Below are 12,330 nucleotides of genomic sequence, written 5' to 3' on the forward strand. Positions count from 1 at the left end.
ATAAAAGATCGGTTTTTAAACGTTCCCGCTTTTTCAAGGTGACCTTCAAAGCTTCGAAGAGTACCGATCAATGAAAAGGTACCATAATACAAATGCCACGCCTGTTGATTTATCTAAGGATTTGTTATGGAAGTTTTATCATCATCAAATTGTTAATTAGATTGTTTAAATATAGGAAAAGTGTTTTAGTTAGAATATTAAGAATTGTTATTTCTGTTGTGGGTCACGATTTTATCGAATCGAACAAAATATAATTTATTAATTAGTGCATGCAATGCTCCCGTAAGCTTGTGCTTAAAGTCCCTAAGTGATCAAATATTCGAAAAATAATCGAATACAGGACCTCACGCTTCTGTCCTGCTAGGAAAATATTATAATTCAGCAGCCTAAAAGCCTAAATCCTAATGTTAAATTAACTACAAGCTTGATACCAGCGTTTTTGTGGAAATGTACCTCTAGCCATGAAGAAGTCGTATACTAAAGTTATTTCTATAATAACACATAGCTGATAGCTTCAAGTTACTTACCATAACATTGTCTTACGAGGTTTCGTTTAAAAAACCCGCGTGTAGCTTCCGGAAGTGACGTATTTATCATAGTGTAAGCTTCGCCATATAGATTATAAAAAATCTAATGTAATAAAAATATTTTTTAACCGTCATCAAACACGAAGAAGGAGTAGATTTTGTTATATAATTTATAGAATTTTTTTTTTCATTCTTTGTTAATTTTGTCTCTATATAAATTCATTCATTTATTTGATGATAGCAACACAAATGACCATTGTCATCTATCATTAACTAATGACATATCTGTCAGCGGCTTACGAATGCCCATTGCCCCATACAAATTACAAACCGACAAATATTTTCATTTGTCAATTCGCTAGCTTTCGAAGTGGAGTGGCAGTCTTGAAGTAAAGATTTATTTTTCCGCATATATTCTAACTTATTATTTTGTTAAAAAAGTGTTTCTTGAGAACATAATGTAACAATGCTTTAATAAAATAAGTCCGGTGGCTTAAAAAAATCACATTCATTTAAAAATAAGGTGAACTTTCAAACACCATAGAAAATGGTTTACGTTGGAGAAAGTTTATTCTAAAATGTTGCGTGCCTAATCGTAAAGAAATGTTTGGTTTGTAATTAATGTGAATTATTTTATCGACTTCACATGCAAATCAGTTGTGACGATTTCTCTTATTTTGGTCAAGTCAAACAATAATAACCAAGATGGCACTAAAAGTTGAACCAAAGAGTAACCTGGATTTTATCCTAAGAAATTTACTGGCTGGAGGTATGTGCTGTATTTTTTTCTTTATGTTATGGTGTGCGATTTTACATTCATACTTATATCATCTGCTTGGAATAATATGTTTTGTGATTAAAAACTGAATCACAAAATAATATTATTGGAACTTAAGCTTTAAATTTTTTTGGAGCTTTGTAGGACATATCTTATTTGTTCATGTACATTCATATGTAAATAAATTACATTGCAGATGTTTACATTCATAAATTTTTGTCCTCACTATTAAAAAACAAACCAATTTTTTTAGGTGTGGCTGGTATGTGTGCCAAGACCACTGTGGCCCCATTAGACAGAATAAAGATCCTATTACAAGCCCAGTCCTTACAATACAAACATCATGGTGTATTTGGAGGTCTTATGGCAATAGTGAAACACGAATCCTTTATCGCTCTTTATAAGGGAAATGGAGCTCAAATGGTCAGGATATTCCCATACGCAGCATCACAGTTTACGAGTTTTGAGATTTATAAAAAGGTAAGAATTCCATTTGGTATATGTTAGAAATAATTTACTTACTAAAAATAAGATTAAAATTAGTTCATTACTGTCAAAAAGGCTAATCCAACTTTATGTCCAGGTTATCTTTAATACCTGAAACAGTTGAAAACAATTATTTTATTGTCTTCTTCATTAAAGATGTTTATTTCTGTGTCAGTGTCCCATAATTTATTATTGAATTATCCTCAAGGTGAATATTATTGTTTGTAGAAAATTACATCACCTTAGTAGTTGGATTATGATTCTTAATTTAGTAATATATTTGTAATTCAAAGTTTATAATTAAAAGATATAAATTACCTACAAAATTTAAAATGGTTAAATAAAAGTTGAAACTAAATAAACACTACATATGTAATTAAAAGTAAAAATTTGAGAATAGTTTGCAATAATTAGTATACAATTAAAAGCTCATTTAGGTAATTAATATTTTTATGATGGATTTTACTAAAAAATAAATTATCCCTCTAATTACTTTTAATAATAGTTGTTACTGCAATATACAGTTAATGTTTAATTTTTATTGTTTTTATATTTTTATGAATATAAATTTTCTTACAATAGATTTTATATTTCATAATCATGACATTGTTAATGTACAATTATTATTTTATATTAGTTTTCTTCAAGGATATTATGGTAATACTAAAGCTGACTGATTTGTTTTATATCACATTGGCCTTAGAAATTATTTTCAAGAAGCAATCTCTTCTAGAACTAAAAAAATGTAATAAAATAAAAGTAGAATATTTTAGATAAAAGTTTAAGACTTTTGTTCTATAATACAAATAAAAGGCAAGAAAAAATCTATATAACTATATATATATTGTCAGCAAATAAGTTTATTTTATAAACATGAAGTTACAAAATGAACTCACACAGAAGTAAGTTTACTTAGGGTATTTACCTCCTTCGTCGTGTAACATTTTCGTCATCTGTTGTAGCTCTGTCGTAACTATCCTCTAGTCTAAACTATAATTAAATAGGTAAATAAATGACAATCGCGTTTGTCGCTTATTTAGTACTCCTGGTTTAACTTGTGGTTCAATACACAATGTTTCAGACTTAAATTCCGCTAGACGGATAATTTTACTAAAATTAAAAACTTTATTACATATTATGAAAAAGTGTGTATAGTTGAAAGAGAAAGTACTACCCCTTCCCGACAAAAAAGACCCGTAGGAGGCCCCGACATGTCCTAATGGATCCGGATGATCCAATCACGATAGCTAATGATAAATTAAAAGTACGGCAAAGAAAAGTCAAAATCAGATTAGAGTAAAAAACTGCCTTCACCGGGGAAGGCGTGGATCTTTACTTCGTACTTCACTGACTCCAAAATAGCCTGAGCTGAGTTGTAAAGGCCCTTAAGGCCAACAGCGAGATTCCATTCAAAAAAATAATAGAAAGTGCACTAACCCCCAAACTAGGATTTACTGTCGGGGGCAGCTAGTTTTTTAAATCTACTTCCTATATTTAGGCCCAGCACACATGGTGAAACGCAATTGCAACGAAACTGCAACTTCTAGTTACTTTTGAGTTGCATCTAAGTTTCTGCCATAGATTCCTTTGAGAGACCACACATGACGCGACCAGTTTGAAACGCGTTTCAAATGAGTCGCATAAAAACCGTTGTGCAGGAAACTCGCGTTGCGTTTCATACATCGGATTTGGCTTCTTTTGAACAAAATGGCTGACGACGAACAAAAAAACATTACATTTATGTTAGAAGTGGAAAAGTTTCCTTGCTTGATAATACCACACTAATTCTTGTAATTCTTTGGCAGCCACAAACATACGACAGTTGATATTCTTCTCGATGTAGGGATGTATCCACATAGTTCTTCTTTTACGCCTCCTTCTTTGTGGAAGATACAAATACAGAACCAGAACTTCTTCATCACTTGAACTAGACATTTTGGAGACGTCTGTCTGGTCTCAAAATGATTGAGACTAATTTCATCATATTTAGGTTGCGGCGTGTGTGGAAAACGTTTGAAACTGGTTTCAAACCTATAATTTCAAAAGGGTTTCGTTGCAGTTGCGTTTCACCATGTGTGGCTGGGCCCTTACTCCTTTATATAAGGTGTGTAATTCAACGTATACGGTTTACATTAAGGGTAAGACAGAAACGAGAGTTAGCTCGAACTATGACTTGTATGTCAAAATCTAATATGTTGACATACGAGAGACGAATACTCATTCCTGAATATCACCCTAACTTTCAATAGGGGAATTATAAATGAATTGTTATTGCCAATAAAGCACAGACAGCGTTCGGGTCACTAGAACGTAAAATTGGAGTCAATCTTCGTGTCCGTTATAATGAAGGTGAAACTTCAAATATTTGATAAGAACCGGCCGAGATGCTCGTATTTGGCACGCGGATAGCACACTCCTTACATACTTGATTAACTTGCCGTGTTAGTTTAACATATACATAAACCTTGTACTATGCTCTGTACATAATTAATGTCTGCGAAATAATATTGAATAGTAAATATTAGAACATTTGGAATGTGTTAGTCCAAGATACTAATACTGTATGCATACAATACAGATTTTAGCACTATATATCTCTTTGAATTGTTATTTTATATTGGTCTGACTGAGCTTCTCAAAAAAAAATATACAGTGTCTTATAAACATATGGAGCAGTGTTGGCCTAGTGGCTTCAGCGTGCGACTCTCATCCCTGATGTCGTAGGTTCGATCACCGGCTGTCCACCAATGGACTCTCTATGTGCGCATTTAACATTCGCTCGAACGGTGAAGGAAAACATCGCGAGGAAACCGACATGTCTTAGACCCAAAAAGTCGACGGTGTGTGTCAGGCACAGGAGGCTGATAGTAGGTGACTTGCCTATTAGATGAAAAATGATCATTAAACAGATTAAGAAATCTGAGGCCCAGACCTAAAAGAGGTTGTAGCACCACTGATTTATTTATTTTTTTATAAAAATATGTACTAAAGACATTGTGTTTACTATAGCTATTTAATAAGCTATCCAGCATAAAGAGTTTCGATTCGAGCCCTTTTAATTTCAATCATAGCTATTTGATGTAAAGCGACCTTCACTCGGTGATAATCTTTATATCATTAAAAAAAAAAACAGCAAACAAATTTTTTTTTATTACATAGTTTTGATATACGTAGTTGCGTAAGAAATTATTAAATTATAATTTATTTACATTTAATATAGAAATTTTTATTATGACACTAGCAGTCCGGCGTTGCTGTGGCTAAGGTTTTTGTTATATTACATAGTAGCAAACTATTCGAGGGAAACGGTAGGAGAACACCATTCATGGGGACCACCATGCTTTTTTGGTGGTTATGCCATTAAATTGTAGCTTATGTGAAACGTTGGTACTTTCAACACAGCGCCATCTGTTAGAATTGTGACTGTCAAATAATAAACAAATAATTTGCAATAAAATAATATTACGGGTATAAATGAAGATGTAAGCTATCCTATCTTTTAAGTTAGATCAAACTACACACGGTGTGCAAATTTGATTGATATCGGTTCGGTAGTTTAGGAGTCCATAGCGGACAAACAACGTGACACGTAATTTATATATATTAAGATAAGATAATAAGCTTAAAAAATATTTCGCATGTAATGTACAAAATGCATGAAATAAAACCCATGTTATCATTTATTTTGGCATATTTCTTTACAGTATTTAAGCGGTCTAAGCATACCCATGATTCAACATGGGGACAAATTTATTGCGGGAGCTGGAGCAGGTCTCACTTCAGTGACGCTCACATATCCTCTTGATACTATCCGAGCTCGTCTGGCCTTCCAAATCACAGGCGAACACAGATATACAGGAATTGCTCATGCTGCATCTACTATGTTTAAATCGGTAAGAATATTTATAAGGTTGCCAGTTAATGTGCTATTTCAGAGAAAAAAAGCGTTATAGAGTAAAATTACTTCTACTATATTAAAAAATCAATAATTGAAAATATAGATTATCAATTTTGTTAGGTACTCGTGACAAAACGTTCACAGATTAGTCGAATCGACGAATGACGTAGCACCTGTAAATAATGTTTTCGTCTGTCTAATCCCGATTTTGCCTTGGAGATTGAGATATCGTACATATATGTGAATTTTAAGAATGATTATTAACACGTAAAAAGCTGTTTTTTGCAACGCCATCTGCCTAGAGTAGCATTTTGGCGAATTCTTTAAATTATAATGTTTTAAACCCAATTCTTAACAGAATAATATACAGTATATACCATTTCAGATTATTTATTACTAGACTCACTAATAAATAATCTGAAATGGTTTATAAAATCTTGTCTAGTAGCCTAGGGAGCGTTCAAGTATTACGTCACGCAATTTTTGGAAATTATTGCCCCCCCCCCCCCATGTTACGCGCCGTAACGTTTTTCTGTACCCAAGTATAGTAAAACGATTCGTGACCACCTAGTGACTCTTTATACCTAAAAGTTAACATTATGTGGTGTAAAGTACTGGGAAGTCGAAAATAATATTAACAATAAGGGCTTAATCTCCGCCCTGCAACGTAACATTTTACAAAAGGACCCCCCCCCCCGAATTCGTTACGTAATGCTTTTCTCTGAACGCTCCCCTATTCTCTGCCCTCAGCTGTCTAATATATTAACTCGGCAACTTTCAAGATTATAATAAGACGTAACATCCATTACTTACAAAAAAGGATCCAAAATTTACTATTGCACTTATTCTTATTTTAAAGAATTGAGAACAAAAATTATTCACAAAGTATTTTACAATAATTAGAGGTTATTAGGGTGACATATTAACATTGTCTGGATGAGATATTAAATACTTATTTCCTTTTTTAAGTGACTTTTAACGATAATATATACACATAACTTAATACCTCTGATCTAGTCGAGAGATTAGCCAAAGAATATTTGAAAAAAAGGTAACCCCTTTTTTCATCAGTATGAAATCCTTATGTCAAACGACAGATTTATGTATTTGTTCATTTGTTTCTTCCAATAGGCAAGTTGTTCAGTATTCTGTACTTGAACATGATGTCGTGATGGATTGAAGGCTATGGCCTCGCGTCAGCGTGCGACTCGCGAAGAGATACCCTGCATTGCTACAGCGATTTATCTTATATCATCGCTGTAGCTAACCTCGTATGTCCAGCGAACCAAACATTACAGGAAACGAAAAAAATGTTTCATTTTGTCAATGTTCGTTAAAATATTATCATGTGCTTCTGTCCATAGTTTAAGATAAAAAGGACTTATTTATTATATCCTAAGTATATAATAAAAAATAAATGTTTTTTTGACATACGAGGTTATCATTCTACAGTGACGATATATTAACTCAAACTCAAAATATCTTTATTCAAGTGGCTAACCAAGTACACTTTTGAATCGTCAAGTTAAATTAATCGTAAATTTACATTTACTACCAGTTCGCAAGTCAAGGGCGTAGAGCGGGTAAGAAGAACTGGCAAGAAACTTTCCGCCACTCTTTTTAATCGCCAAGTATTGTCATACAAATTGTTTGAACTGGAGCAATTCAATCCCAAGGATTAGGATCATTTAAGTAGTCCTCAAATTTATAAAAAGCTTTGTTGATTAATTTTCGTTTAACGACGGCTTTGAATTTATTTAGTGATAATTCTCTAATTTCGCTTGGGAGTTTGTTGTAAAAACGAATACAATTTCCATATAAGGAGTGGTTTATCTTTTAGAGCCTGGTTGGTCGTACACTCAAATTAGTTCTATTTCGCGTATTATACTGGTGAAAGTCACCATTTGTTTTAAAATCGTTTATATTTTTTTGGACATACAACAAGGCATCAAGAATATATTGACCAGATAGTGTCATAATATTTAATTCCTTAAACTTATTCCGTACCGACTCCCTCGGAGAAACACAACAAATACCCCGAACAGCCCGCTTCTGCAGCACAATTATCTAATCCTATACCTTTTAAGTTAGTCTCTTAACAATTTTAAGATGTTTTTTAAATTTGTACGTTAACAGGAGGGCGGTATACGTGCATTGTACCGTGGTTTCGTTCCAACAATGGTAGGAATGGTACCGTATGCAGGTTTCAGTTTTTACTGCTTCGAGTCACTGAAATATCTATGTATGAAGTATTTCCCGACGTCCTTGTGTAGAAAATGCGATAGGAATACTGGTATGTATATGACTTTTTGATATAAACAAAAGTAATTTTTACAGTCGCGGTACATATACAATTTTTATGTCTTAAGTGACAATCTAGTTATGAGCATTGTCAATCAATAATATCAAACTCCATAGTACGGTTTGACACCTCTTGAATGTTTTCAAATCTGACGGATGGTGCTGATGATGGTTTAAAGCATTAAACATATGCCGATAAAATGTTTATTATATCCAAAAACATTATATTAAGTATAAAAGTAAATTACCTCGAGTTTGTTTCAAGGGAAAAATATGTTAACATTAAAAACAAAAAGTTAGATTAAATATTCTATACGTCTTTTCTATATAGGTTCTGTGGCAATTGCATAGATTATATATAATATTGTCTTTGATACATATAAACGCTAATGAATAATTATGTAATTTTTGTTTTGTTGTTTTAGGCGGCCTAGTCCTGTCAGTACCAGGAAAATTGGTGTGCGGTGGACTAGCAGGGGCAGTTGCACAATCTGTGTCCTATCCACTAGACGTCACGAGACGGCGGATGCAATTGGCGGCTATGGACCCAGCTACGAAACATTTCGGGTGAGATTAATAACATATATATTGGTTTTATTTTATTACGTGACAACGTCTTATAATTCGATGGAGCCGGCTGCACGCACGAAAAAACGTGACGCATACGGCGTTATCTCGCTCTGAGGCGTTCCATTTAAGGCTTGAAGTGCAAGCGAGAGCGCGGAACGAGCGAAAAAGAGGCACAATCGGCCTCCGCGTTCGGCAGCGTTCGACATCTTTATTGTATATAAAGTATATATCGTATTATATCGATTGTAATCGATCAATTCTACCTGATCTATTTACCTCCTTCTCTATATCCCTACACAATATCTATCAAACAAATAATTTTTTTTTTTTTTTAATGCAACCATTCCATCAGTATTTTCTTATGACGTTGTCACGTTCAACTATCGTCAGTAAACCGACTTTACAGACAACCGATTTTTTTTTTGCAAAACCATATAATATGTATATAATGTGCACAAGAAATATCCTTGTTACTCAGGTAGAATTCTAATAGTAATAGTGATAACTTTTGAAATCTTTCGTGCTTATAACCTTCTTTGGCATTGACTTTAAAGGGTTCTATTTAGTTTCTATATGGTATAAAATAAAAATAAATTACAAGATTTTTAACAATATTATTATCAGAACCATGGTACTTAAGTACGCATTAAATACTCGCTCGTGCGATTAAGGAAAGCATCGTGAGGAAATCGGCACGTGTCAGGCACAGAAAGATGCTTTCCTGTGAAAAAGTGATTACGAAAAAGTACAGGAATTTGTGAGCAAGGCTTGTAGCGCCACTTTGTTTTCATATATGTATATATTTTATTATAATATTTATTAGAAAATGTATCTTCACTTTATCTTCACCGTCAAACTTCCAAAGTTCACCGAAAATAGTTATCAATACACGTGCTTCACGCATGTAGACGATTTAATGAATAACGTATGTATATTAAAATTTTATTGAAGTGCTTGTTGATGATAGCAATTTTAATGCTATATATTACTTGCGAGGATAAGAAACTCTATACTTCTGAATCTATAATTTAGCAAATATAGTCTATATAATTAGAAGTAACTGTGTAATAATAATTATAAATTAGCGAAAGATTTTCAGAACACCTAAAAAATTCTACTTGTACTGAATGTTCACCAGTTTTTACAAAAATAGCTTAGCTGGACGTAAATAAAACTTAAAATAATATTTTTCTGTCACACAATTATAGTCATTTGATCGCCTGTTGAATCAGTCAATTTAAAATTTACAATAGTAACAAAATTTACATCTGATTAAATACTTTTATAGTTAAATAGTGTCATATGTGATATATTCACATGAGTATAACACCATTAAAAATACACTTAACACACGTTTATTGTTTTGAATTAAATCATAAAACTTCAGTTCGTTTTATACATAGTTTATGTTATAGCTTTTGAGTATATATTTTTTATATTAATAATTTAGTTATGTAAAACAAAAAACAAATTAATGATGCGTTTCGTTAGGATTTTACGGCTTTAGCCTCAATACATAATACGACTCATGGTAGTAGACTTCTTCTGGTCTTTTGACTGTATATTAATTTTTATTTCAAGACATTATGTATGTATTCAAAGTCGATAAGTTATAGTTAGGGTCTGTTTCACAATGTACTGATAAGTTCTACATAAGTTCCAAATTAGCTATTTATTACTTATTGGTGGGATAAACACTATTGTTGCGTTTCACGACTGTCAGATAGATTCGTCACATAAAGTCCATCATAAGTTATGAGTCCAATGAAGTGTCAAATATCACAATTTATCTTCCAAATAATTTATGTATTATATAACTATTTGGTACTTTATCCATACATTGTGAAACGGACCCTTAATAAAGTATAAATCAAATATGGTCATAGAAAAAAAAAATTACGTAGCCTATTTAGATACGAGACGAGTTTTCAATTGACTAAAATTGGTGCCGAGGTTCAAAGTGTATCACATATTGTTGTCATACTAACGGGTTATATTTTTATTTCTTATATAATTTTCTAACACCACCATTTCTATTGCATATTTCTTGCACTGGGGTTGGCAACAATAACAGAAGGTTTGTACTTTTTGTATATAATTTTGTTTTAATGTGTTTGTATTATTTTTATTTTAACTTTTGTTTTTAAAATTATATCTACAAAACAACTACATTTATTATTATTATTCTTAAGCTATCTATGTCTATGTAATTATTTTTTATGGTTTGTTTAACCGTGGCTTATTAACGCTCATATAACTCTGGAGGTTACAGGTTTAAAAATATATAGTTCGGCTTAAATATCTACTTGCTATTATAGAAAGCATAATCAAAATCCTAACCTGTGCTCCATTGGGATAAACTTACTCACTTTTATATATGCAATAAATGAATCTAAAAATACTAATTATCTTCCAGAGCTAATTACTAATTTATCAATTTTGTATCGGCAACGTAACGTAACGTGTTTTGCGTGAGGGCGGCATATGCTTTTTGTAGAAGACCATTTGCATTTTAAATGCAATACGTCAATTTTGGAGATAAAAAACTAATAAACAAATATTTTACAGCATTGGTATGTTTTCAACACTCGCGCATATTTACCGCGAAAACGGCGTCATAAAAGGATTATATCGTGGTATGAGTGTGAATTACATCAGGGCTATTCCTATGGTAGCTACCTCCTTCTCCACATACGAGCTGATGAAGCAGCTCCTCAACCTTGATACTGGCATGAAGGTATCATAAGGATTATTCTATAAGACTTCTAATGTGACATTAAATATATGTATATTTTGTCTTATTACGTCGCAAATATAAGTTGATATTAATAAAGATGTATGAAGGATTGTGGATACTTCGACTTGTATTCCAAGTTTAATATACAATTATTCCGTAAATTATTAGGCGGTTAAAAACCGCAATACGAACTTAGAATTATTGAAGACAGAATTTCCATTTGTATTAGGCAGCAGGCGATAAGTTTTGGAGTGAATTAAATTCACGATAGAAAATAAAAATAATTTAATGTGATTCAAACAAATCTTGAAAAACGCCAGGATCTATTCACTTTTGTTTCCTGGGCGTCATATTTATCTATATTTAAAAATTATAATTTGACATATATTAATAATTAGTAATTTAACAGGTATTATTGTAATAAATTGTATGGGATAGGGTAGAAATAATTAGTTTAAGTTAATCAGTATTTGTTTTGCTGTTAAAAATAAATTTGAATTGGTTTCAACTGACAATAATAATAATTTTCGTTGTGTTAGCTTTAGCTCAATACTTACCACATTGGCATTAATTTGGTTTATTTGTGAACTCGTTCTAATCCGATTTTTTTGTATTAATGTGCTTTAAACCAAATTTATTCAAATAAGAACAAAATAAATGAAAATGTATATTTATTGTATGTAACGAAATTGAATACAGATCATATTTAATATTTTTTTGTTTTATTTGTCCGTGAACAAGGGAACATCAATGAAAGATTTGTGTATAATTAATTTTATTTATTAACTAATGCCTATTTACGGTCATAGTACAGAGTTGTAAGAATAAACTGTTTTAATCCGACATTATTGCCAACACTGTATAATTTTAGTAAATGTATCAATTTGCAACATTGCACGTATTCGCTCTATACATATTCTCAGCGTTTGCCAGGAAAGCCTTATACGAACCGAGCTACGATCGCGACTCACAAATGGAGCTCGAAGATTTTTTTGTTCTTTTTTATTTATTTACCTAACTTACATAACTTAAT

General features: G+C 32.0%; 1 protein-coding gene across 2 annotated transcripts; it reads left to right on the forward strand.

The window, feature by feature from the left end:
* The first annotated feature begins 846 nt into the window (after positions 1 to 846).
* LOC125060621 (graves disease carrier protein-like) lies at positions 847 to 11,999 on the forward strand. 2 transcript variants are annotated; one of them, XM_047665577.1, is made up of 7 exons: positions 847 to 1,296; positions 1,559 to 1,785; positions 5,496 to 5,684; positions 7,826 to 7,982; positions 8,416 to 8,557; positions 10,635 to 10,637; positions 11,129 to 11,999. In XM_047665577.1, exons 1-7 carry the CDS (start codon positions 1,233 to 1,235, stop codon positions 11,304 to 11,306), a joined length of 960 nt encoding a protein of 319 aa, XP_047521533.1. In that variant the 5' UTR covers positions 847 to 1,232; the 3' UTR covers positions 11,307 to 11,999. The 2 variants fall into 2 exon arrangements, with proteins under 2 accessions (XP_047521533.1, XP_047521534.1); XM_047665578.1 differs by lacking the exon at positions 10,635 to 10,637 and having other exon boundaries at positions 850 to 1,296.
* Positions 12,000 to 12,330: the final 331 nt, after the last annotated feature.

This window comes from Pieris napi, chromosome 22 (assembly GCF_905475465.1).
Source record: "Pieris napi chromosome 22, ilPieNapi1.2, whole genome shotgun sequence".
Lineage (NCBI taxonomy): Eukaryota > Metazoa > Arthropoda > Insecta > Lepidoptera > Pieridae > Pieris > Pieris napi.

Coding starts and splice junctions, on each gene's coding strand:
- LOC125060621 (XM_047665577.1), top strand. CDS start 1,233: ATGGCACTAAAAGTTGAACCAAAGAGTAACCTGGATTTTATCCTAAGA. Junction 1,297..1,558: donor AAGAAATTTACTGGCTGGAG/GTATGTGCTGTA, acceptor CAATTTTTTTAG/GTGTGGCTGGTATGTGTGCC. Junction 5,685..7,825: donor CATCTACTATGTTTAAATCG/GTAAGAATATTT, acceptor GTACGTTAACAG/GAGGGCGGTATACGTGCATT.